Source organism: Microtus oregoni, unplaced genomic scaffold (genome assembly GCF_018167655.1).
Source record: "Microtus oregoni isolate MIOR12 unplaced genomic scaffold, Mior012 000050F_ref0000143, whole genome shotgun sequence".
NCBI lineage: Eukaryota > Metazoa > Chordata > Mammalia > Rodentia > Cricetidae > Microtus > Microtus oregoni.
Window position 1 is genome coordinate 14343621 of NW_024543256.1, and position 27730 is coordinate 14371350.

Genomic DNA, 27730 nt, shown 5'->3' on the forward strand with positions numbered 1-27730 from the left:
TGCTGATGGGTAGCCACCTACCAGAAATGACAGACTCTCCTTAAGTCGCTAAAGTTTTCCTAGGCACCAGAAGGGATCCAAAAGGAATACCTGCTCCCTGCCAATGGCTACCTTCTGGGGGGTGGGGTGGGCCCAAGAGGTACAGACTGAGACTATAGAAATTCTCATGCTGTGTGCTATCATCTCAAATAGCAGCTAAGGTGGGAGCCCATGGCACGCAGCTGCCAATCTAGGGATTCATGGCCAGCCCACGGGTTTCTTGTCTTTTTGTGGGGTGTGCATGCAGTGAGCCATCCACCCCAGATGTGCATATGAAAATAAAAGGTAGGCAGAGAGTAGAAGGCAGTGTGTACAGCAGGTACAGAGTCCCCCAGAAATCTGTAGAAGTTGGTGATGTCCCGGAGGGAGGAGAGACAGTTGCAGCTAGCAAGCACTGGGGTGCTTTTGTAGGCAGTGGTGAGATGGGCTGTCCGGAAGCCTGATCATGTATGCACTAAGACACAGCTGCAGTTGTTGAGAGACATAACAGCAGTCCCAGAATGAGCAGAAAAATGAGCAGGATGCTGGGCGTTTGTGTAGTTCTCAGAGGTAGCCCCACCCGGAAGAAAGATGCGGGGGCAGGAGTATCATCCATCTTCTCTTCCCCCGTGCCTCTCTTCTGCAAACCCAGCCCACAACGTCCGGTATTCCTGTGTGAGGAAGACTTGGACAACCAGAAGACGGTCTGATTAACACTCAGGATCCATGTTAATCCCAAGAGAAATGGCTAAAGAGAATGTGAGGATTGATGATTGGCATGGAGAGGGAACAGGATGGAGCCCTGTAGGTCAGAGTGAAACAGACTGCAAGGTCCAAGTCACTGATGAGACATTGGTGTCCTGAACTGTTGACAATTCTGAGGGCATAAGCATTGAGTTTGCAAATATGGACGGATACAGCCCATCCCACCTCAAAACTCCAGTGAAGGCCGGACAGTCAGTGAAGAACTCCTGCTCTCCTCTGCCTCTTCTCTCCCTTTCTTCCTTCCATTCTCCAAGTTCCATGCCTTGCAGCTAGGCCACAGGCAGAATGACGAGCCACGTCTAGTTCAACCATCCTAATACCTCCGCCCACAACAGGGCAGTTAGAACTTATCCAGAGTTTACTTCCCTCTCAGACAGGCACCAAGCTTGGCTTGAGACTCTGTCCAGGAGAGAAAACACATCTGTCTTCCAGCCCCCATGGTTGCTGTCTGTGTGCACCATAGCTGTCTGTTGAGATTTTGGGAGTCCAGGCCCAGGTGACTCCAAGCTGCCCCATCATCCCCTTCCCCTTGTATTCCAAGGCTTTATTAAGCAGCCGGAACAAAAATAAATCCTGTGGGCGTTCCTTGCCAACTCTATTTTTAAGTAAAATCAATTAAGTAATTATCTAAGTCCAACCCAGTGTGCTAAATAAAACTCGCCACCACTGAGCGTCATCAGCCTGGGGAGCCGGGCCTGGGCCTGGCAGGAATGGGGCCTTTCACAATCAGAGCAGCCTGGACATCATCATCACACATTTCCAAATTGATACCCATGGCTTTCCTCCTTGGTTTGACCCCCTCCAAACTTGCCTCCTGGCTCCCCATCACTGTCAGCTACACCCAAGCTCAGGAGGCCTTGCTTTTTGATACTTTGTCCACAACAGCGGTTGGATCTGAACTGTTGTACCCAGGCTTCTTTGATAATCCATACCAACTATCTCATTCAAAACTCAGAACCCAATTAGCCTTACATAGAAGCTTCACCTGCCTTATACTAGCTAGTTTGTTTGAGGTTCATAACATCCAGACACGTCAGGGGATGACAGGAAGAGTGCAAGTTAGACCTGTGCTCTCTCTCTCTCTCTCTCTCTCTCTCTCTCTCTCTCTCTCTCTCTCAAACAGAGTCTCACTGTATAGCCTGGGTTGTCCTGGAACTCCCTATGTAGACCAGGCTGATCTCCAACTCATAGCGATCTACCAGCCTGTACCTCTCAATCGCTTTACCATCTCAGGACCTCTACTTTTGCTATAGCTCCCTGGGTGTTCAGTATCAGCTGAGTGTGCAATGGAGGCTCTGTGGCTATCATTTAGTTAAAGAACCTGGCCATACACTACAAGTACCCGTAGAATGGTTGCTGCTGGTCCATGCTGTGTGCATCCTCCTGGTGAATCTAATCATTCAAGTAAGCACATAGCAAGGACCCATCGTTCATTCATTTAGCAGTCACTTCTCCAACACCAACTATTTTCCAGGCATGCTATTCGTTGTTGGCACCACAAAGATGACTAGATGTGGTCTCTGTGCTCTGAGTTTATTGTTTGATTGTAAATGACAAGTGTTCTTTAAATGATGATGTGTGTCTGTAGTCCTAGTACTCAGAGGTTTAAAAAAAAGGGAACCACCCTAGGCTATATAGCCAGTTAGTCTGGGCTGTATAATAAAACCCTGTCTCAAAATAAATAAATGATTATCATGCATGGTATCTCATACCTGTAATTTTAGCACTTTGGAGTTAGAAAAAGGAGAGCTGTGAGTTTGAGACCAGTCTAGACAACATAGGAAGACCTTGTCACAAAAGGGCTGTGTGAGTGTGTGTGTGTGTGTGTGTGTGTGTGTGTGTGTGTGTGTCACTGAGAAAGAAGTAAGTTGCTATAGGAAAACATGGGAAGATTAGATCCCATGATATTGGACCAAGGCTTTACAAAATACTTATTTGAGCTTGAATTTGAAGGTTGAACAGGAGTTTGCCAGGGAGAGAAAGAGGAAGCTAGGGAGAATGACCATTATTGAATTGAATTTCTGTTCATTGGGAAATTTACATTCATCATTTATAAATGAAGCCCTATGCCCAGCAAGCTTCTACTAAGGAATTATCAGGTGTTGAGAAATGGGCTCTGCCAGTAGTTCTAAATCAGGATCAATGATTTCGAAGTGTTTGGGGGAATATTTGAGTGTGGTTTTGGTTTTCCGAATGATTTTTGTATGTGTGCTATGGACACTTAGTGTCACAGGGAGAGAGACACTGAGAGCCCTGAAAGGGAGAAGGCAAGGAATGATGAATTGTTAGAGACATAGTAAGGCTTCTAGCAATAATAAGACATGAATCCAGAGGGGTAGACAGGATCCAGGTCAAAAAGGACCTGAAGAACTAGGCATGGTGGCACCCATCTCTAAAAGTCAAAGAAAAAGAAAGAGGGCAGCCTAAGGAGAAAGCAAAGTGGCTCAGAGTACTCGTCTAGCATGGGCAAGGCTCTGTGCACCATCCCAAGCACCAGAGAATGGCAGGATAAAGATGGGCTTGGGAAGGTCCTAGTGGGAAAAGAAGCATCTGGAGATAAACTGGGCTGTGTGAAGTAGTCCCAGAGCAGACTCTTCATGAACCTTCATGCTGTGTGTAACGATCTCTACTGATCCAGTGCTCTGTGATGCTACTGAGCTTCAGACTGCAGCAGAATGCAAATACACCATGATAGAAAATGAGAAGCGGACTTTGGATATGACTAAATGTCTTCTTGGGGATTTTGTTCTGATCTGCACGTAGCATTATTATTGATCTTGTCTTTCCTCTCTCTTTGTTCTCACACCCCTTTGGCTCCCTACCTCTCTCACCTTCTTTCCCTTCCTTTCCACAAACCCCCACTTTCCTCCCTTTCCTGTGTGTCCACAGAAAATGATGAAGAAGGAAGCTCTCCTCCTCATCCCCAATGTCCTGAAGGTTTTTCTAGAAAATGGGCAGATCAAGTCATTCACATTTGATGGCCGGACCACTGTTAAGGTACATAGGGAGACCCCTCACCTAGAGTAGCTGTTTGTGTCCCTTTGAAATTGCACACAGTGGCTTCACTGACTGCTGGGACAAGATTACCTTTGATCTGTGCTCTGAAGTGTGAGGCTGCAAAAATGTAACCCTCAGCTGAGGCTGGCAGTAGAAAATTGCATGCTCAGCTGTGCGCTAAATAGTGTAAAAAAAATGTGTGTGTGCATGCACACACGTGCACATGAATGCACATCTGCTTGTCAACTACTTTGTGTTCATACTATACTGGGTCCTTCAGGACTCTTGGGAGCTAAGCCATGTGAAGATCATTAAATCATTTATAAAGCCAATATGATCTATATTGATACAATAACACTTACGCAAGTTTACACACCAAAATAAACAAATGTGATCTCTTGGGAGATTAGCTTAGCCCTGTCTTGCTTTTTAAACAACAACCAAAATCTTAGGCACTGAAGCAAGATTTGAGAAGTCCAGCCATAGCCCTTTGGCTATTGTTTTCACAGGAAGAGCAATTACTGAACTGTGATTCTTAACAGTTCAGCCAGGCGTCATGAAGTCCTAGTGATTCTCTTAGTCCTGAAGAGTAGAGGTGGTGATGCAATTTTACCCTGAGGTTCACTCTGCACTGGGACAGAAATATCTATCCCTGATTCTTCTGGACTCTTGCTGGGAGAATACCATCCCAGGGATGAATGTTCTTATACAACCAGTGCTTCCCAAATTGTTGGGCAGTCACGACACCTGCCCAGGAAAATTACCTTGCCCACAGCTGTCCTGCGGCTCCCATGCAAGAGCCAAGATAACTTTACAAATAAAGAATCCATCAGGCATGGTGACACAAGCCTGTAAACCTATTACTCTGGAGACTAAATACAGAAAATACAGGTTCAAGGCCAGTCTGTGCTACAAGGAGAAACCTTGTTCAGAGGAACAAGGTGTTCAGAATGGCCTTCCCAGTATTTTTCTACTAAACTTTACAGATTGTTCGTGTATTGGTTTGAGGAATATCTAAAAGTATTTTGGGATCATCCCATGGTATGTCATGCTACTGGCATTTAGTCTCTCAAGGTCAGAGATGTTAAGTGTCCTCCAGGAGACAGAATAGTCCCTGAAATCATTGTCCTACCCAAAATTTCTTTGGAAAGCTTAGGCCTAGGTAGGTATCTCTAAGGAGCCTAAGACCCAAGTGTCTTAGGAAGCTATGGCACTGTCTCGGCTATGGAGTGTCTTGGAAATGTTGAGACAGAACTAGACCACCTAGATGCCAGAATCTTCCTTGGCATTTCTTCAGGTGTTAATATACTCATTGTAGATTTGTCAATAGCCCAGAGCACTGGCCAACCTCTCTTCTTCTTAGAGGTTTCGAGCACTCCCTACCTCTCACTGCCACTACGGATGTGGCATCCAGGCAGGGCCAACCTTTGACACTCAGGCTCACTCTGCACCTCAGGGAAGGTGCATGGCTAGTTATTAGAACCCTGATAGCCTTTCAAGCCACTTGTGACAAAGAGGTACCTGGATGAAGTGACAGTCTCACATAGTGGCAGTTACACCTTTAACACCAGTTGACAACAAGTGGCTTGGCTGTCCACAATCTCAATGCCACTTAACCGCAAAGAAACCCGCGTCTATCTGTACCAGGATTCTAGTGATGCTCAAGCCTTTGTGACTGTGTGAATAGCACAAAGAAATCCTCTCAAATGCCCAGCACTTTGTGGTCCTTTGCTCAAGTGACTGAGCATCTCACATAGAGGGGATACTTTGGCAGTTCTGTCCGTCGGAGAGTTCTGAACTCCCCAGCCTGCTTCCCTCCAGGTTTTGAGGGTTAAGGCATGCTGACTTTGTAAACGTACACACCGCAGTGTGTATGCTGAAGCCACAGCAAATAGATGGCAGACGCCCCAAAGCTGACATTTGGGCAGCCCCCACCAATATGCTCTCAGACGCCCTAGTATTAAAAGTAGGGCAGCAGAGCAGACGGAGCTCAAAAGTAGTCAGATCTATGACTGTACTGCAGACACGTGGCATTGTTCCTCTTTGTGGACACATTTTTCAAGTTGCTAAATTGATCGTCTATAAAAGCTAGCTATGGCCAAAAATGAACATTTTGCCAGTAGCTCAAGCCATTTGATTTAGATTATGAATCCGGAAATAGTATACTTTTTAATCACCGAAATGTGGCTTTGGCTTTTGCTCATTCCTAAGAGTTGACAGACAAACCCAAATGAAAATTCTGACTTAAGAGAGGGGAGAGGAAAACCAGCACGGTGCTTGAATGCCACAAGCATTCAGGACATGCGTTCTCGAATAGAGGGAAAGACAGAATAGGAGGAGGGAGGGATGAGGTGACAGGACAAGAGGAGGAGGGAAATGTCACTTACCAGGTGTCTGACCAGACGAAATGAGGGGACACATACATTCACCTCCTGAACCTTTGGTGTTCCCCAGGGCCCAAGCCACTGGACAACATGCACAAGGCCTTTCACTGGTCCCAGAACTCATATCTGGGCCACCCCGAAGCCTTTTCCACAGGACTATTGTGCTTGATTTCCAATATTTTCTCATTTAATTTTTAATTCCCAGTTTTTCCTCATGTATTCATTACTTTGAGTAACTTAGAGTCAGAAAGACGCCCCCTCTCAAGGCTCTTTTTCTTCTACAGGATGTGATGGTGACCTTACAGGACCGTCTCTCCCTGAGATACATTGAGCATTTTGCTCTTGTCCTTGAGTATACTGGGCCGGAACAGAATCACAAGTTCCTGATTCTCCAGGACAAGCAGTCCCTGGCTTATGTAAGTCACCCCTTTATCCTGGCTGTGTTGCTGCATGTAACCAGTGCTAGATAAGAGTACCCATGAAGCTGCTTAACTAGAAAATTCATCGTGGTGTATGTAGTCAATCAGCTCTCAGAAGTCACAGTTCCAACCTCGGGTGGAATGTGCGTATGTATATGTCTGTGTATATATCTGTATGTAGGTATTTATGTATGTATATGTATTATGTGTGCATATGTGTATATGTGTGTATGCAAGTATATGTGAATGCATGCATATATGTGTGTGTATGTATGTGCTTATATGTATGTGTTTATGTGTGTGTGTGTGTACTGCTGTGAGTAGAACCAAAAGACTTGAACATCACTGTTCCTCTGAGTGACAGTCCAGCCTTACCTGAGGGGCTTACTATTCATCTCCAGAGAACCTTTGACAATATCCTTTGTGACCTAACAAAGGCATTTGTCTTGGTCTCTATTGGCAACTCTCCTGTTTCCTGGAAACACTGCCTGCTAGCCACTTTTGCTTTCTAAGAAGAAAATTGACCTCTTAGATGAGGGCCGTGATACAAAAAGGTCAGAACTAGACTCAGTGGTAGTTGGGAATGAACTGCGTGGGGTCAGAATAGGTAGCACATCATCTTCATCATCTTCCAAAGTAGAGGAGGACAAACTTGCTCATCCTTCTGGCCACACTGTATGGGAAAATACTATTTAAAATAGGATTGTTATATAGGATGCCACCCATATCAAATGACCAGGGAGCATCAGAGAGGTGAGCAGGGCCACTCAGCATTCCCTGATAGGGTAGAAAAGAGCTGAAGGGGGACAGTTAAGAAAAAATAGCTTTTAGAAAGTGTATGGAAGCCAAACAAAACTCATCAAACCCAGACCAGCATGATAGCACACTTCTGGAATCTAGTACATAAGAAGTTGAGGCAGGAGAATCTGGAAGGTCAGCCTGGACTACATAAAGAGTACTGTGGTAACTTGGGCTACAAAGCAAAGAAACAAGGCTGGCAATGAAGCTTGTTAGTACAATATTTAGCCAGCATTCAGACCCTTTTGATCCCTATTGCTGTATAAGCTGGGTCACAGTGATGTGCACCCGTAATCCCAACCCTTGGAAGTAGAGATAGGAGGATCAGAAATTCAAAGTCATCCTTGATTAAACAACAAATTTGAGTGCAAGGCCAGCCTTAGATACAGGAGACACTGTCTCAAACAAACAAATCAGATGCACACAGAAAAGAAAGCAGTTTTCAAAGGAAACATTCACGTTTCAGCTCAAATACAATCCGGGTAGGAAAGGAAAGGTGGTATCTGCCTAGAGTTGAAGCACCTCCTATCCTAGCCAAGAAACAATCCTCTGGGTCAAATGGGCTGCTTGTGCCAAATGGAATTTCAAACTTCTTTATTATGAAAAATTTTCAGACATACACAATATATATGGACTAGCATATGATAAACCCTATTATCCATCTCCACCTTCAACAATTACCAGCATGCTTCATCTGTATCTCCAAAAGAGGTCCCAGCCTTTGATTTGAACTCTCTAGACATCAATTAGTCTGTTAGATGCTAAGCCTGTCTGCAAGAAGAATCTGATACATTCTCAGGAGCCCGCTCTCCCTAACTCCGCTCTTGGCACTTAGACTCGGTTTGTTTTGGGGGCAATGAAACAACAGGGTCTTGCTATGTATCCCACATTGCCCTCAAACTTGTGATGATCTTCCTGCCTCAGCCTCCCAAGTACGGGGATTATAGGCATGAGCTACTTCGTAGACCTCATTCTTAATAGAGACCATGTCCTTAAAAGGTGATTAAGATATTCTAGCCACAGCCAGGTATGGTGGCGCATGCCTTTAATCTTAGCACTCAGGAAGCAGAGGAAGGGAGATCTGTGTGAGTTCAAAGCCAGCCTGTCTACATAGCAAATTCCAGACCAACCAGGTCTACAAAGTGAGTCCCTGTCTCAAAAAATAAGCTTCACTGATAAATTAACAATATAAAAACAGGGTAGTTATAAAACTATACTATAGTAAGAGTTATGAATTGTTTATTTCCTGAATTTTCTATTTTTGACTGAGGTCGTCCATGGACAACTAAAACCAGGGAAAGTAAAACCCGAGATGAGAGAGGAATTCTCGAAATGAATTTGCCAGGCAGGAAGCAAGAGTGGGAAACAACAGCCTAGCTTATCCCTAAGCCTACGTTAAGAAGCCACCAAGCTGCCTGCCCCGTCACAGTCATTAATTCTATGGTTTCTTCTCCACCCTCTCCTCCTGGGGTTTTAGGTGGTACAGCGGACACACTATCATGGGATGAAATGCCTCTTCCGAATAAGCTTCTTTCCCAAAGACCCCGTGGAGCTGCTACGTCGGGATCCTGCTGCTTTCGAGTACCTATACATCCAGGTAGAGTCTGGCTTGGGGACACAAAGATAGACCAGTGGAGAAACAAGCAGGCAGGCTGTTCTGCCATCACAATGGAGTTGCTCTGTATGTTCAACCTTCAGCTTGCTCTGAAGGCCCGTTCCTTCCTTGCTCCTATTGGAGTTCATTGTGTCAAGTTGGCTGATTTGAATTTGACTGTCAAAGTATCGTCTACTTGTCCACCAGAGCCCAATAGTTTTCAGAAATGAGCAACCCTAGGAACTCTGGTGCTTCCACAGAATCCCAAGGTTTTACAAGCTCTTTTGGGTTCCATGAACTGTCAACCACCAATACCTAGGTTCAGTGAGGAGGTGGTTCTGATCTCACTCCATCCAGAAATATTTATTGAACCCATACCCTGGGTCCTGACAATCAGAGGGGCAGAAAGGATAGACTTTGCTCACCAGAGTTCATATATTCGTAAATAGAACCACAACAGGCTTCAGTGTTCATAATGACACCCAGGGAGCAGTCTGCCAGCCCTGCCTGAGAGAAAGACAGTGAAGGCTTCACAGAGGAGAAGATCTGTGTACACTCTTAGCTGTGTAGAATGAGTAGATATTTGCTACATAGTAAGATGGAAAAGAGGGGTCATATCCCAAGCAAGAGCCCTTGCCTTTTCAACGGCATGCTGATGAGAAAAAAAATGCAAGTGATTTTTGCAACTTCAGTACAGGATGTAATGTTTAAGAAGCAATAGAAAATGAAATCGGAGAGCTGAGAACCAGAGAGTGAATTCTTGGTAGGCCACGGAGAGCAGACTTGATTCCGGAAGCTGGGAAGTGTTTCTCAGAATGTGGACCCTGAACCAACAGCATCATTAACTGGAAGCTTGTTAGAGATGCAGATTCTTGGGCCTTATACCAATTATTTCTTTTAACAAGCTCAATGAGATGAAAACAAAACAACAGAGTCTCATGTAGCTCAGGCAGACCCCAAATGAACTATGTACCTTAAGGATAACCTTGAGCCTCTGATTCTCCCACCATCAACTTCCAGGTACTGGACTTATAGACAGGTATCACCAACCACATCCAGGTCTCCATGAGAGCTGAATACCCTCCACCTCATGCCAAAGCTTTGGAGACAGTGGAACCACTCCAGAACAGTGGTTCCTTAACCCTACCTGAACATCGGAACTATCTGGGAGGGGGCTGGCAAAATGGCTTGGTGGTTAAGAACATTGGCTGCTCTTTGAAGAAAGCTGGATTCAATTCCTAGTACCCACATGGGTTCACAACCATCTGTAACACCACTTCCAGGGGACCTAAGGCCTAGGCATGTGTATGGTATACAGACAATTACATAGGCAAACACACACACACATAAAATAATTTTTTAAAAAAAATGAACTATCTAAAAGGCTTTTTTTACAATTATCTGGGAAAAAATCTGTTCTGCCTCACCCCAAGTCTGGGAGTTTGTGTTTTTCTAATTATCTCAACTTATTCTAAAGTGCATTCAAGGTAAAGAAATCCTGCTGAGGAGTGGGTAAGAGTGCCAAAAGGAGAGTCACCTGGTCATTAGCCAAAGGAAAAGTGATGCCCAAAGTCAGGCTTGTGAACGATGCGGTATTTGGAGTGGGATTTCAGGGATATGTAAAGGTTTGGATTGGCTGAGTATTGGTAGAGATGGTATCAGTCTTCACATTGGCGAATAAAGAGTGTCATGAGCTTGGAGACAGGATAAGTTCATTTTAGGCCATGTTGGCTTTTAGGTACCCACAGGACATATGCAGTCCTTGTTGAGAAAAAGAAAAAAGAAATAAAAAACCAAACTTCTCTGTTTCCGCGAGTGACACCTGGGACTGCAATGAGAGACACTGCAGTTGTCCTTTCTGCCCTTTCTGACAACCTAAAATGCTAGAAACATTTCTCAGCCTCGTGTTCCTCGGCCAAACCTCTAGGGGGGACAATGGGTTGTGTGGTTTTTAGTTTAGTTCTCATTTTGTTTGTCCTGAATTTCTTCACTCAAATTTCTGGGGATTGCCTCGGTTCTCATATTTTGGAATTTGATGGTAAGATCGTGCCCAGCATATTTCTCCACTTTGTGATAATATGAACTTCATCTGGATTATTCCTTTTTTTAAAAATCAGTTTTTTGATTTTTGCTTTTTTTTAAACTGAAGTCTAATTGATACATAACAAACTGCACATGTTCAAAGTGAATACTACAATAAATTGTCACCCACAGCCACAACCACAATCAAAATATTGAACATATTCAATATTCACTGACATTTCCTTGGGCTCCTTTGTGATTTCTGGCTTTCTGTCACTATAGATTTGTTTTCCTTTCCAAGAGTTTATGTAAATTAAACCATATGATACGTATATTTATTTTGAACTGGGTGGTTTTCCTCAGGTTTATTTGGGTTTTTGTTTTGTTTTGTTGTTTTGGTTTGGTTTGGTTTTTCAAGACAGGGTTTCTCTGTGTAGCTTTGGAGCCTGTCCTGGACTCACTCTGTAGACCAGGCTGGCCTCAAACTCACAGAGATCCACCTGCCTCTGCCTCCCAAGTGCTGGGATTAAAGGCGTGCGCCACCACATCCCAGCCATTTTTCTTGTTGAGTAATATTCACAGAACCAGAATTGGTTACACATGTTGATGGACATTTGGGGTACTTCCAGATTTGTACAATTACAAATGAAATTTCTATGAGTATTCATGCCCAAGTTTTCGCATAGATGTGAGCTTTCTTTGCTCTTGAGTAAATAACTAATAAAAGGATGGTTTGACTGTTTTCTAAAAGAAATTCTAATGCTATTTTCCAAAGTGGTTGCACCATCTAACACTCCTATCCATCACATATTACATTTTAGCTTCTCCAGTTTTATCATCTCTTGGTGTAGTCAGTCTTTTTTTTTTTCACCCTAGTCATTCTAGTATTATATAGCACTGTCTCTTTAAGGCTTCCATTTCCATTTTCCTAGGTCACTAGTGGTGTTGGATAATTTTTCATGTATTCACTGTTGTGTGTCTTCCGTGATGAAATGTCTGTCCAAATCATCTGCTGCCTTTTTATTGGGTTATTTGTTTTCTTATTATCAAGTTTTGAGAGTTCTTTATGTATTCTGGAAACAAGTCATTTGTTGGATATGTTATTTGCAATTATTTCCTCCCAGTCTGTGTCTGGCCTTTTTGGTCTCTAAACAGTGTCTTTCACAGAGCAGATGTTTGAATTTTGATGAAGTCCAGTTTGTTAATGTTTTCTTTTACAGATAGTACTTCTGGTATCATATCTAGGATATATCTGTCTATCCAGTGTATCTGTGTATATTCATGCATGTGTGTGCGTACATGTGTGTGTGCATGTTGGCATGTAGATATAGACACACATTTGTTGAGGTTCCACTCATTGAAAAGCCTATCCTTTCCTCACTGAATTGTCTTCATACTTTTATTACAGAGCAGTCTGTGTAAGTAATAAAACATCTAGATCTGGTGGGAAAGCAGTTGTCAGTCTATCTGTAGTCTATTTCTGAACCTCTATTCCATTCTATTGATCAGCCAGTCTAGCCCAATGCCAACCACACACTATTGATAACTAGAGCTTTATAATAAGTCTTAAAATCAAGTAGTGTTTGTCCCCGACTTCGTTCTTCCTTTGAAAAATTGTTTTCATTCTAGGTCCTCTGCATTTTTCATAGGAATTATAGAATCAGCCTGTCAATTTTTACTAAAAATCCTACCATGATTCAGATTGGAATTGTGCAGAGTCTGTAGATTGATTAAGGGAGAATTGATTTGTTAACAATACTGAGTCTTCCAGCCCATGAGCAAATTACATTGATCAAGGTCTTTCATTTTCTTCAGCAGTTTTATAAGTTTTTAATGTATTTTTTTACATATTTTGTCACATTTATTCCTAATTATTTCTTATTTTGATGCCATAATAAATGATTTTTATCTTTATTGCTGCTGTTGCTGCTGCTGTTTTTGAGACATAGTCTAATTCTATATAACTCAGGCTGGTCTGGAGCTGTGTAGCCCAGGCTAGTACTGAACTAGTGAGCCATCTTCCTACCTTGGCCTCGAAAGTACCAGGATTATAGGTATGAGCCACCATACTCAGCAATGATTTAGATTTGTAATTCAATTTCCAGTTGTCCATTGGTATCATATAGAAATACATTTTTACAGTGATTTTTATGCCTTGCAACTTTGCTGTACTCAACGAATAGTTTTAATGGGTTTTTGTAGATTCTACTAGATTTTCTTTATAGATAAACACTAAGTGTTCATTTTCTTCTCACTCCCCCACTTTTGATACAGTCTTGATCTATAGACAAGGTCAGCCTAAAACTCACAGTGTAGCCCAGGCTGGCCTTCCAATTCTCAGGCCTCTGCCTCCAGAGTGGATTTATTTACAGTTGTGAGGCCACCACTCTTGGCTGAAGAATCCTTTTTCTGTTCTTTTCCTTTGCTAGAGTGATACCACTGTGACTCCCTAGTCCCAAGGCCCATTGTGGTACAACCTCAAGCAAAGGACAACTGTTCAAATGAAGGTGGAGTCATTGCTAGCTGGGGTGCTGGCCTTAGAGTTTGGAAGGTTATCATACTCTTGACTATCACCTACAAGGTATTCCCTCTAGGGCAGCAAAATGTTTTTGCCATCTCAAGGAACAGAATGTCTGCTCCATCCCTGCAAGCTATCTCTCACCCTGGGCTTCTGGAACAGAGTCCCACAGAGAGCCTCTCCCATTGTCTTTCTTTCCTTATTCTCATCTGGACTATTAGAAGAGTCTGGTATGGCTAGTAGTTGAGTACGGAACCCCCACCCCGGAAGGGTGACATTTCTCTTATAACAGAAGAAAGAAAGGAAATGAACCAGGTCTCACTTGTACAGTAACCCGGAGTTTTCTGCCCACTGTGTCTTTCTGTTGTGTGACCTGCCACTGAGAAGAGCATCTAATATTTGCTGAAACAAGCACGTAGTGTCTCTGTGACCCATGGCTCCCCTGTTGTCTCTTCCCTAAGGGCAGTAGCCCTTTCTTTCACTTGAATCATTATGTCTTGCTGGTGGCGTGATTCTTTTCTGGGATCCAAGGGCATAGCTGGGGAGTAGAGAAAGAAAGAAGCGATGTCTCCTTTAACTGATGGATTCGGTCTGCCCTCTCTCACAGAGTCGTAATGATGTTATCCAAGAACGCTTTGGAATGGAACCCAAGCCAGAGATGCTTTTGGATCTTGCTGCCCTCCACATCTATATCACTGTCTCAGCTACTCGGCCTAGTCAGAAGATCACACTCAAGAACGTGGAGTGAGTTGTGAAAGGGCCCTCCTGGAGGGGACAAATTGCTGTCCATAAGAAGGTGCAGTTGTTGAGCTCTGCTCTGCTTTTCAAGGTCATAGCCATCCTACGGGGGTAAGAACTTGAATTCCTGATGCCTAACCTCCCATGCTTTCAAGCTATGGTTTCTACTGGTAGGGTATGCACGGCCACAGTTTGCCTGTCCTTCCCCTTCTTTCTCTTTTTCCTAGTCCGTTTCTCCATCTCTGCCTCTTGGAGTTACTCAGGTTCTTTCTGACCATCTCCCTCCCTCGTTCCCACTTTGTCTCTCTCACTAATCTCTTGCTCTTCTTCTGTTTTTAGGAAGGAGTGGGGCCTGGAACCCTTTCTTCCCCCCTCCCTCCTGCAGGGCATCAAAGAGAAGAACCTTCGGAAGTCTCTCTCTCAACAACTGAAGGCCCACCAAATGCATCCTTCTTGCAGCACCAAGGTACCCACCCAGAGGAGGCCATCGGGCACTACCTTTAAACTCTAGAGGCCTCAGAGAGGTCCTGAATGGTACCCTGGGGGTTTCGAGCACTCTTCTGATTCAGGTGCACACTGAGCCATTCCTTCTTGGGTGCACACTGAGCCATTCCTTCTTGGGTGCACACCCCATCATTCTTCCTGACTTGGGTACACATCTTGGGTGACCAGGTGTGAGGCAGCTATGCAAAGGAGTTTGCTCCAGACTCAAACATTGCTCAAATAGCCTTAGCGACACATCACTGCAAGCCACTGTGTCCTCAAAACAAAGGAGCTATAAAGAAAGTCATGCTTGGGGTCTTTTGCCAATTAGCCCTAATGGAGCACCTGTCCTGTGAAAGGCATTGGCTCCTAAGAGAGGCACAGATTTTCCATGAGAGTGACTGCTCTGTCCCTCACGAGATTCCTAATCTGTCAGTCCTAAAACAGAGAATTTTAGGAGATGAAGGTGCAACGCAGAGCTGGGCTGTCTTCTGAATACTAAGAGGCAGCAGTCTTTACCTCGGAGAGGCTTCTCTCCCCACCTCCCCTGGCCCTGCTGGGCCTTCTTAGGCCGCTAAGATGCCATCTGCTTGTGCTTCCTGCCCAAGAGGCTGGAGGATGGTGACAAATACTAGAATCGGCATGCAGATGTAGACAGGAGACACAATCACCCTATATATGCCACCCATTCCAGATTTCTTGAATTACCAACTAGCTTCCCTTTTAAGATGCAAATTTCCCCCAGAGAGCTAAGCCATTCCCACCTTACTGTGCATGCTTAATCAGAATGGTTTTTTTTTTCTTGGCTGAGAGCACCAGTGCTCACCACCATCTCCACAGCAAAGATTTTTTTTTTCTATGCACCCCAGTGCTTTGCTGAAGAAAGCCTGGCTTTAGCCCTTGAGTCGGGCACAGTCAAGTAGGGAAATAAAACCATAATTCCCAACACAAAGCAGCAGGCACTGGTACTCGACAAGTATTCAGGAGAGACAGATGCCAAGCCCAGGCTAGGAGAGGGAGAACTGGTATATTTAGTACCAGAGCTGAGACGTGAAAGATAGACACATAAGAGCTTGTCTAGATGAATTGCTAGAAGCAGTCCTAAGAGGAAAACTTCCCTCCACCAGGAGATCTCTCTCTATAGAAGCCAGCCAGGTGAGTCGTGGTAGCAGGGGAAAGGACATAAACGGTTCAGCCTATGCAAAGCCACAGAATATGAGACACAAATCTGGCGGAGGCAGAGACAGGAGGATGGCAGGAACCAGTTCTTTCTGTGAGGGCTTTCTGTGTCACAGGAAGGGGCTGCACACAATCCTATAAACAGCAAGGAGCCATGGAGGAGTTGAAGCAGGAAACTGGCGTGATTAAATTTACTGTTTCAGGATGTTACCACTACCAAACACTGGGTGTATGTAACTGAGGGGACGAAGCTGAGTACCCAAAGCCCTGATATAGGAAGGAATGTCAAAGAAATGGTATAAGGCAAAAGAAATAGGTAGATCCATTCAAGAGGAAGTCAGGGGGTAAAATAAATGTGATTTGGTGACTGATGGCCCTCAGATGACAGGATGAAGGGAGAGTCCTGTGTCCCTCACAGGTTTCTAGCTCAGTTGCCCCAGACATGCTGGCGGAGACCTGGAAGCCCAGATGAAGAACAAGCTTGGGACTTGGATGTGTTCAGTATGAAAGCACTAAGTGGTACCCCATGATTGCATGTGGCACTATCAGTGAGGCTCTAAGGATCTGAAGGAACTTAGGAGAGGTGCATAGATTAAGTGGATGTCAGAGTTTGTGGAAAGGGGCTTGAATTACTGAAAGACCAACAGATTCGAATGCTACTTTAGGTATTGGGACCAAGAGGTCTGAGGAGTGCTCGGGGAGGTAGGTGGAACGCTGAAGGTGAAAGCCATCCGAGCGGGAACTTCCTTCCAGCTTTACCCAGGCCTTTCTCATTTCCATGGAGTAGGCTGATGACTAGCTCCTGCCATAAGACCTTGAGCCTCCACTTGGAGGATGTGGGATGTTTCTCTCTGCTCCTCTAGATTCTTATTTCAAGGTGGGTTGTTTCCACAGGGCTCCGCCGTTCAAGCAAAGCTCCAGTACCTTCGAATTCTGAATGAACTTCCGACCTTCACTGGTGTTTTATTCAACACTGTAGGACTGGTCAGTGGGACTAAGGGATTCGGGGAGGGGCAGAGCGTGGGGCCAAGGGGAGGGAACCAGCCCTTTATTGGAGGGACAAAATCAGTTAGCTTTCATATTCAAAGCATCCACTACATCCATGGGTTCAACCAAGTGTAGATCAAAAATAGTCTAAGAAAAAAAAAACTGTGTTGGTACTGAGCATGTATAGATATTTTTCTTGCCATTATTCTCTAGACATAATAGTATAACAACAATTTATACAGTATTGGCACTATGTTAGGTATTGTAAGATTTCTGAGATGATTTAAAGCATACATTAGGGTCAGATATGACAGTGCATGCTTGTAATCCCAGCACTCTAGAGGCTGAAGAACAAGGATCACAAGTTCAAGATCGAGGCCATTCCTGCATATATAAGACCCTTTCTAAGAAGTACATAAGAATATCCATGCAAACGATATACAAATGTTATATCCTTTTATGTAGGAACTAAGCACCCATGAAAGCAGTCCCCTATAGATAATGGGGGTCAACTCCATCTACTTTCAATGCCCATTATCAGTCCTTTTGTTCCCCTTCCCTATATTCCAGGGTTTGACAACCCATGTCTGTAGAGGGCCAGATAGAAAATATGCTTGCCTTTTGTTGGTGGGTCAAACGGATCTCGGTAGCAGCCAGTCAGCACTGCTGTGTTAGCATGAAAACAACCACAGCGTGTTAACAAATGGGTGTTACACCCTGCCAATAACTATTTAGAGACACAGAAATTTGAATTTCAAAGAATTTCCATGTGTCAAAAATATGGCTCTTTTGACTTCTTTCCAACTTTTAAAAATGTTCTAAGTTTTCATTTTTCACCATTGAGGTGTTTGAAACAGGTGAGGGGCCATATTTGGCCCGTGGGCCAGAGTTTGCCAACCCCAACCCTGTTTGTTTGCCTCTACATGTACACAACTCCCATAGTCCCCTAGCCCCGGTTTCCCATCTCTCCATACTGCCCCCTGCCTACTCAGGACCTGCACTGCACTGTGATGCTCTGGGCTAAGGCTCAGCTGGCACAGTCCCTAAGACTGCTCCAGTCCAGTTGCCTCTGGTAGAAGGAAATTCAAATCATCTTGCTGATTGGCTTCAGGTGCTTGTCATGCCCTGTGGAACACGCTGTCGTGCTAGCACGGCACACTGGAGAAAATCTGCTTATCACAGTGCCTGTAGGCAGACATAAGCGGTTCCCGGGTGATGTTAATAGCAGGGAGTGGGTCAGCGGAAGGCTCAGGTTTGATGACTTCAAGGAGTTTGTCTGCCCCATTTAAGGGAATCTGGCCTGTCAGACCTCGGAGCAGCCATTTATACACTGGGATTTGGAGATCACTGAAAGCCCCCTGGCCCCTCCCTCCACCCCCACACACACCCTGAAATCTCTCTTCCACCAGCCTGACATTGCTCAAATGCCTATTGGTTGTTCCTTTGAGTCAAGGCTGCTGGAGTACCTATTAAAGGGTAAATCTAGGGAGCCCTTCATTAAGCACCTAAACAACCCTGCATGCCTTAGGCGAAGTTATTTTTTCACTATGGCTTTGGCACAGGGTGAGAAGTGCAAGTTGGTGGAGGGTGGGTAAAAGCCAGACATAATGCTGCCTAGTCAGGCAAAAGCACTGGCTAAGAGTTTTGGATGGCTTTCAACAACTGTGAAAAGTACCTTGGTACTTGATAACGGAGAGTTCTCCAAAAGCACTAGAAAGGACATACTTCACCTACCTTATAATTTTGTTAGAGCCAGCCCTGATGCTGCTCAGTTAACTTATTGCTGTAGCTAAGGGGTGATTTAGGCTGAGGATCTAGGATCCTGTACCAGGGAGGTTCCAGACTGTTTTCCTCTCAAGGTTGCGTTTTTAACCTTGGCACTGAGCCTCAGGTATTTCTCCTCCCTTCCCCTACTCCTCGCGTACTCCAGCAGAACCTACATAATACATATTTTCTCTTCTTCACTGCCTCTTCTCCCTGGTCCTTCTCTCCACATCTGTCTGTGAACGTTGTCTGCCTGGCACACTTGGGCACTAGGACGAAAAGCAGTCAGCCACCACTCTCCTGGTGGGACCCCGTCACGGCATCAGTCATGTTATTGACCTCAAGACCAACCTCACCACTGTGCTGTCCGAGTTCAGCAAGATCAGCAAGATCCAGCTGTTCCGGGAGAACCAGGGCGTGGCCCGAGTGGAGACCAGCATCATGGATGCCAAGGTGAGCACTTCTTTGAGGTGCCGCTTCTTTCCAGAACAGCCCTGGGGGACAAGGAAAGAGTTGGAGCATGTGATTTGAGGCTCAGAGATTCTGAAATGACTTCTCCATAGAACTCTTTGTCTTCATATTTCCCTTCTCCACCTTCTAGGACTTGGATAATCTAAGATGGTTTGTCAGCACACCTTAGCTACTGTTCTATTGCTGTCATTAAGATAGCACGACCAAGAAAACTTATAAAACAATGCGTTTACTTGTCACTTACAGTTTCCGAGGGTTAGAGTCCATGACAGTCATGGCATGGAGCATGGCAACAGACAGGCAGGCATGGCACTGACCCAGTAACTGAATGCTCACATCTTGAGACACAAGTAGAAGGCACGAAGAGCTAACTGGGAATGATATGGGCTTTTGAAACTTCGAAACCCACCCCTAGTGACACACCTCCTCCGAGAAGGCCATACCTTCTAATCCTTCCCAAACAGCACTATCAGTTGGAGATGTCGAGGTATTCAAACATGAACCTATGGAGACCATTCTCATTGCAACTACTATGCAGCACTATGTAGGGCTAGGAAGGGTTGGGTTAACCTGAGTAGGTTCTCGGCAGAGAACAGGAGCTCCCTAACCCATCGTTTCACAATTATTCTTGTCATAGCACACACAAAAATTTGAATTTATGGGTATCATGGTGACTTGTAATTCCAGTATTCAAAAAGTTGAGGCAGGAGCATTACTGCCTACATGGTGATTACAAGTTCAGCCTAGGCTATACAGTTAGCTCCTATCTCAAATATTAAAAAAATAATTATGAAATTCATACAGCTGCGTATGGTGTTGCAACCCTGTCTGTATTCATAGCCACTTGGTAGGCCGAGAGGAAGATTAAATTTCACGGCATGTTTTGGCTACACAGGGAATGAGTCTTTGTCTCAAAATATGTGTGTGTCCAGTGTGTACAGCTGTATGCACACATGCAAGTGGAGTCCAGAGGTGTCTTCCTCAGGTGCTCTCGACCTTACTTTTTGAGACAGGCCCATTTTTGTCTCAACTGGCTAGGCTGGCTGAGCAGCAAGGCCCAAAGATCCTCCTAGATTCTCCTTCTCAGCACTTGGATTGCAGGTGCATTGCTATCCCACCCTGTTTGTTTACGTGGATGTTAGCGTTGGTACCTAGGTTCTCATGCTTGCAGTTTGCTCCCTGGGCCATCTTCCCAGCCCTTGGGGGGAAACGGGAGCTCACAGCTGGTGAGGAAGCTCAGTAATAGAGCGCTTGACTGGCATGGGCAAGACCCTAGATCCCATCCCTAGCATTGCAAAATGTCAACAAAGGACATCGCACTCACATGGAACTTCAAGCTAAATGGAGCAGCCTTAGAGGGAGACTCTGGCCACCTCAGGCCCTGTCTGTCTGCCTCAGAGATTAAAGAAATGAATGACTTAACCCATCTCTGCCCATCCCACCTGTATATTGGTTGGGGAACATCCACTTTGAACTACGTAAGAGGTGTGTCTGTGCATTGACAGTGGTTCTGGGGAGTGGGGGGACAATTAGAGCCGACGTGCCATCTCATCTCCCAGAGTCCAGCTCTCCTAGAACCTCAGAACCTTCCCCATAGATCAACACCTTCAGACTGGCAAAGCAGCTATCACAGAAGTCTGGTAGCCATGACCAGCCACCCCCTCCACAGTTCTCCTGTTTGAACACAGTGACCAGTGTGGGCAGGGGGCAGGCCTTCCTGCCAGCTGGCAGAGGCTCTCTCGGTGGGAGGTACAGCTTTCCTTTCTTAAAGGATTTCCCAGAAGGACGTGTAGTTAACAGATTAAGCAGTGGAGTGTTTTGCTGTTTCTAAAAGAACCAATTACTTATTTTTGTGTTTGTAAAACCCAGGAAGCTTTAATATGCTAATCTTTCCACCTGTGATCCGTGGTATTCTCCTTGGTTTGGGGACCGGCCTGGTGCTGATGTTTAATTGGGTTGTGGCCACTTTCCCAACCACTGGTTGCTACTCTCCTCAGATGTGGTCGGGTAAAAAGCCAAATGAACTGGTAAGGGAAGGGGAAAAAAAGGACAAGACACGCCCGGGGAAGTGTGGGTCACAGAGATATAGACATGGTTTAAAGCAGAGAAACAGCTTTTAGCTTTTGTTTTTCAACCTTCAGCATTTCAAGAGTGAGTTTTTCATGTCAGCAGCACAAGAGAAATCCCATGAGAGGTTTTAAACAATAAGAACACCAGGGTCCGACTCTGAAAACTGATGTCCCCCACCTTTTGGAGACAGGATTTCTCTGTGTAGCCCTGGCTGTCCTGGAACTCACGCTATAGACCAGGCTGGCCTTGAACTCACAAGAGATCTGACTACCTCTTGCCTCCTGAGTGCTGGGATTAAAGATGTGCACTACCACTGCCTGGCTAAAACTGATGATTTCATTGGTTAGAAGAACTACCTGGGCATGAGGATGTATTTACTTTTTATTTTATTTTCTCCAAATGGATATTGTAACACAATGAATTAGAGTGAGCCCAGGTTGAAGACTACCTATATGATCAGAGGTCTGGGAGGAAAGAGGCTGAGCTAGGCTCAGTATGTTTCTCCCGAGTGAGGAGCACACTGCTTATTTCTGAAAGTGATCCACCCACAGTGGTGAACATGAATGAACATTTCAGAAAAACTACGCTTTTATCAGGGTGACTACAATCACAAGCATGCTTGACCTTCCTTGACACAGCATGAGAACCCCTACACAACTCTGGAATCAGATGAAGTTCACCCTCTTGGGGAAGCCACACACACACACACACACACACACACACAAATACAAAACTAAAATACATCTCTTTCTAAAAAAGCAGGATGAAGCAAATGTCATAGATAAATGTGGTATGGAATATGAAATGAAAAGAACGAGAAGGAGTTAACCAGAACTAGCTTCCTCGAGAGGGTGTTTTGAGCTGGATCTTGAAGTGATAGGCATGAATTAGCAGAGAGGAGTGGGATGTGTTCAAAGAAAGGCAAGGAGCAAGCACGGAAATAAGCAAGCCATATGTGCAGGTCGATAAGCATAGTCGCTTGGCTGGAGAGGAAAATAAGGAGAGGAGAGATTGGAGAGATTAGGGGCGGGCAGAACAAGTCCGTTAAAAGCCTCCCAGGCCGGTTTGAGGAATTTAGATTCAATGTGGTTGATTAGTAAGAATGTACTGTTGGTCCTTGAGCAGAAGGGTAACAGAATGAAAGCTGATTTGGGCCAGCATGAAAGAAGGGCGGAAGCAAGACAATTGTGAAGCCAAGGAGCAGATGTGCAACATGTGTTGTATTAAGATGGGCATGGCTGGCCCCTCCTGTGTTGCACACAATAAATGCGTTTTCTTTCCTTTTCTTTTTCAGTTTTTTGAGACAGCGTTTCTCTGTAGCTTTGGAACCTGTCCTGGAACTCTCTCTATAGACCAGGCTGAATTTGAACACACAGAGATTCACCTGCCTCTGCCTCCCAAGTGCTAGAATTAAAGGCATGTGCCACCACTGCCTGGCAATGCATGTGTTTTCTTATTCCTCCCCCTATTGCCTACTGCACTTATCCAACGTGCACTAAATAGCAGTGTTAGGTGTAAAGGACTCTAGCAGGTCAAAGCCAGGTGGTGGTGGCACACACCTTTAATCCCAGCACTCAGGAGGCAGAGGCAGGAGAATCTCTGTGAGTTCGAGGCCAGCCTGGTCTACAGAGTGAGTTCCAGGACAGGTTCCAAAGCTACAGAGAAACCCTGTCTCAAAAAAAAGGGCTGGAGAGATGGCTCAGCAGTTAAGAGCACTGGTTGCTCTTCCAGAGGTCCTGAGTTCAATTCCCAGCACCCACATGGCAGCTCACAACTGTCTGTAACCCCAGTTCCAGGGCATCTGACCCTCATACCCATGAACATAATAATAATAAAATAATTTTTTTTAAAAAAAGGACTCTAGCAGGTCATGAGTAAGTGGTGAGATGTTGTAAGGAGGCCTCTAGTTAGTTCCCAGCTACTTAATCCCAAAATCATCACACAGAAACTGTATTATTTAAATTACTGCTTGTCCCATTAGCTCTAGCTTCTTATTGGCTAACTCTTACATCTTAATTTAACCCATCTCCATTAATCTGTGTATCACCACAAGGCCATGGCCTACCAACAAAGTTTCAGCATGTCTGTCTCTGGCAGCAGCTCCATGGCTTCTCTCTGACTCCGCCCTTCTTTCTCCCAGCATTTAGTTTAGTTCCCCCCCACACACACCTAAGTTCTGCCCTCTCAACAGGCCAAGGCAGTTTCTTTATTCATTAACCAATAAAAACAACACATAGACAGAAGGACCTCCCACATCAGTGAGATGACACTACCGTTGGGTATAAATACATTGTGTTTGTTGTCTTGATGAGACATTAAAAGGTAGTTTAGGAGTGAATGGTGACCAATAGTCAGGTGGATGATGAGTGCGCAGAGGTGTAACCAAGTGATAAGGGGTTCAGGTATACCCCATTAAGAGCAACAAATAATATGTGAAAGAAAACTTCAGAATTAGCCACTTGGTGTCATAATTGCTATTCTCTGTAATAGGATTTACCATGTACAATAGGTAGAATAATCCTCTCCTAAATATGTATATTCCATAATCCTCAGAACCTGTGAATATGCTATGACAGAGAGGAATAAAAAGTGCAGACACAATTAAGATTGCTAATCAACTGACCTTAAAATAGGGAGATTAGCATGAATTATTCAACTAGGACTAATGTAGTCAATAGAGTCAGTGTACGTGGAACAGACTCTGGAAGTTAGAGAAAGGGATGTGATGAGAGGATTCAGCTCACCCTTGCTAGCCTTCATTAGGGAAGAGACCAAGAACCAAGGAGTGTGGTAACTTCCAGGATCAGGAAAGGGAAGGAATAGATTCAACTCCAGACCACAAAAGTGACATGGTCCTGCACTTGATTTTTAACCCAGTAAAGCTTGTATCAAAACTCTGACCGTCCAGACTGTAAGGAATAAATGTGTATTACTTAAACTACTAAATTTGGAGTCCTGTATTATAGTGGCAATAAAAAAATCAATGCCATGATGTTTTTCACATAGCAAGTACTCATATATATTACATTTTTCTTTTTCTTTCCTTTCCTTATTTTATTTTACTTTTGAGACAGGGTTTCATGTATCTCTAGCTGGCTTTAAACTTCCTATATAGCTGAGATAATAAGATGGCCATGAATTCATGATTTTCCTGCCTCTACTTCCCAAGCACCGTGGTTAAAGTTGTGTGCCACCATGCACAACTTATGTGCCACCACATGTAGTTGTTTTGTTTTTTGTTTTGTTTAGTCTTTTATTTTTACTCTTTGGAGGTCCACCACTCAGTTCCCAAATAAATACACAGAGACTTATTCTTACTTATGAATGCCTCGCCTTAGCTTGACTTGTTTCTAGCCAACTTTTCTAACCTAAATTATCCCATTTCTCTTTAACTATGTTTTGTCTCTGGGCTTTTTACCTTTCTTTATTCTATATGTCTTTCTTTCCTTCTTACTCAGTGGCTGACTGTGTGGCTGGGTGGCTGACCCCTGGCATCCTCCTCTCCTCCTCCTGTTCTTGCTTCTCACTCTTCTCGTCCCCAGATTTCTCCTCCTAGTTATTCTCTGCCTGCCAGCCCCACCTATTTCTCTCTCCTGACTTGCTCTTGGCCATTAAGCTCTTTATTAGACCAGTCAGGTATTTTAGACAGGCAAAGTAACACAGCTTCACAGAGTTCAACAAATGCAACATAAAAGAATGCAACACATCCATGCATCATTAACAAAGGCAGCAGAAACCAATGTAACACACCTTTACACAGTTAAAATAATATGCCCCAACAACCACACCCAGGATTTTATAAATGGTAAGCAAGCTGTGATGCACTCTACTAACTGAGCTACATCCCCAGTTCTCTTATGCTGTAATAAAGATACTATTGACTGACAAGCATACCATTTGCAGCCAGCTTTTGGTACCAGAAAGCATGAGTGATGTATGCTCTGTGGACTACTAATCCATACTCTATGAAATGGGTATAGCAACATTTAATCTCTTTCCACATGAATATGAAGATGAATGACAACATCATGCTAATAGCTTTGTTGGAATATAGATAGCACAGAAATCAACAAATGCATTGATTAGAGGTAAAAGAACTGGTTGCAATTGTGAAGGATGATGAATGCCTAGGATCATATCCCATGGGACTACAGGTAGAGAAGTTTGTAAACCACCCTAGGGCTGCTGGGGATTGAACTCAGGACCTCTGGAAGAGTAGCCAGTGCTCTTAACTGCTAAGCCATCTCTCCACACCTCAATGTATCTCTTACCCCAATACTACTTTCCTTTTTTTAAAATTTGGGTTTCAACGTTTTATTTTTATTAAAGCTAAGTATCCTTAAAATATGGTTTATAGGTTTTTGGCCTATTTGAAAGAACTGGCTAGCCCTGAAAATAGAAATTTTTGTTTGTTTGTTTTTGTTTTTCAAGAGGGGGTTTCTCTGTAGCTTTGGAGCCTATCCGGGGAACTATCTTTTGTAGACCAGGCTGGCCTCAAACTCACTACCTCTCAGCCTCCCAAGTGCTGAGATTAAAGGCATGTGCCACCCACCCCCACCTGGCCCAATGCAACTTTCATGACTTCTTTTTGTGTGTGGCCTACTGAGTTTAAATATTGTTTGGTTTCATGTGCATGTGTTTGTGTGCTTGAGAGCATGTTTGCATACCACATATGTAGAGCAGGAGCCAATAGAGGGTGGAACTGGAGTGACAGACAGTGGTTAGCCATCTTGTCAGTGCTCGGAACTGAACCAAGGTCATGTCTTCTGAAAGAACAATGCTTGTTGAGACCATCTGTAGTGCCCCCATCTCTCCCTGAGTTTAATTACAAGTTTCTTGCTTACTATGGGTGGAAGGTTATTTTCTGGAGCAATAGTAATTTATCCATAGCTACACTACTGAAGAAAATGACATTCCTCCCCCAGTAGCTATTAATTGCCAGGAGTCCCAGAAGGAAGGATGGGTCCTCAGCGCTTAGAAGGCTAATGCAAGGGGATCGGAAGTTTAAGGCCAGCCTGGGTTATATAGGGAGGACCTAGCTCAAAAAGAAGTGGGGAAGGTAAGTGAGACAGCTCAGGGGGTAAAGAAGCCATCTACCAAGTCCTAAGAACCTGAGTTTAATCCCCAGATTCTACACAATGAAAGAAGAGAACCAACTCCTATAAACTATCCTCTGATTTCCACACTCATGCCCTGGTGCACAGAGAGAGACATGCATACAGAACAAATACATGTAAGATAACCAAACAGGAGAGAATCTGGCTGTAAGATGAGTACACCACTACACATGGAATCTTCCATTTCAGCTTCTTGAGTTTCCTTAGTAGAGGACATGGAAGTTAGCAACCAAACTTAGTCCATTTCTTCATAGATAGCCCACTATGGCCTAAGAATGTTCTGGGAGGGTTTGCTGTCTCAACCATGACAGTGTAAGTTAGGATTTTCATTGCCATGAAGAGACAACATGACCACAGTGACTCTTATAAAGAAAATATTTAATTGGGGTGGCGTGCTTACAGTTTCAGAGGTTCAGTCCATTATGATCATGACAGGGAGCATGGCAGTGTGCAGGCGGATGCCGTGCTGCCTACATCTTGACTTGCAGGAAACAGGAAGTCAACCGACACACGGGTGGGTATCCTGAGCATAGGAAATCTCAAAGCCCACCTTCACAGTGACACACTTCCTCCAACTAGGCCATACCCGCTCCCAACAAAGTCACAACTCCTAATAGTGCCACTCCCTGTGAGCATATGTAAATTTCAATTACATTCAAACTATCACAATAACTAACTGTAAGAATCATGCCCAAAGATTTTCAGTTTTGTTTCTGAAACAGGTTCTCATGTAATTCGCACAGGCCTTAAAGGATGACCTTGAACTTCTGATCCTACCTCCTCTACCTTCCCAAATGAAGGGATCACAGGCATGCCCTTCTCCCCAACATCCGGCTCATGTGTAAAGATTTAAAATCACTGGCTACTCCGGCTGTCCCTCCCAGATCATTGAAAGCAGCGTTTCTAGGGGTGGGTGCAGGGATAGCTAAGTCTTTCTAGACTCCTGGATGACTATAATGTACAGCTGGTCTGAAAACCATTGCTTTAAAGCAATATTCAGCCTCACCTCGAAATTGTCTGGCTCTGTCCAATTAGCCTTTCCCAGTGTTACGGAGGCAAGAACTCAAATGGACTGATCCCCTGGGACTCCCGGACCCCCCATCTGGTAACCTTGCCTCTCCGGGATGCTTCCCATCCTTTTTCTCTTGCCAGAGATGCTGGAGTGAGCCAGCTCTATACCAGGGCATCCCAGGAAGGAGATACAGCTGGAGCATGTCAAATTAATCCCTGCTGTAGCTTCTCCTGCCTGGCTCGTGCTTTAAACTCCATTCTCCTTATCTTATTTTCCACTTGAAGATGGCCTGGGTGTATTTAGTTACAGTTTTCACTCAGCTTACTTGTTCATAGTAGAGAGAACATGAAGTAGTGTTCACATATTGTTCTTCAAGAGACAGCAGACTGAAACA

The 27730-nt window shown here is 44.4% G+C and overlaps 1 protein-coding gene across 1 annotated transcript in view; it reads left to right on the forward strand.

Annotated features, from left to right (window-relative positions):
- The window catches only part of LOC121437046 (FERM and PDZ domain-containing protein 3-like), a 75922-nt gene that overhangs the window by 23698 nt on the left and 24494 nt on the right, over window positions 1–27730 (forward strand). Inside the window, exons 5-11 of the mRNA XM_041636909.1 lie at window positions 3673–3780; window positions 6449–6580; window positions 8859–8978; window positions 14123–14259; window positions 14593–14719; window positions 16810–16899; window positions 18940–19119. Of these exons, the coding sequence (XP_041492843.1) occupies window positions 3673–3780; window positions 6449–6580; window positions 8859–8978; window positions 14123–14259; window positions 14593–14719; window positions 16810–16899; window positions 18940–19119 (894 nt within the window). The remainder of the gene's footprint in view (window positions 1–3672; window positions 3781–6448; window positions 6581–8858; window positions 8979–14122; window positions 14260–14592; window positions 14720–16809; window positions 16900–18939; window positions 19120–27730) is intronic.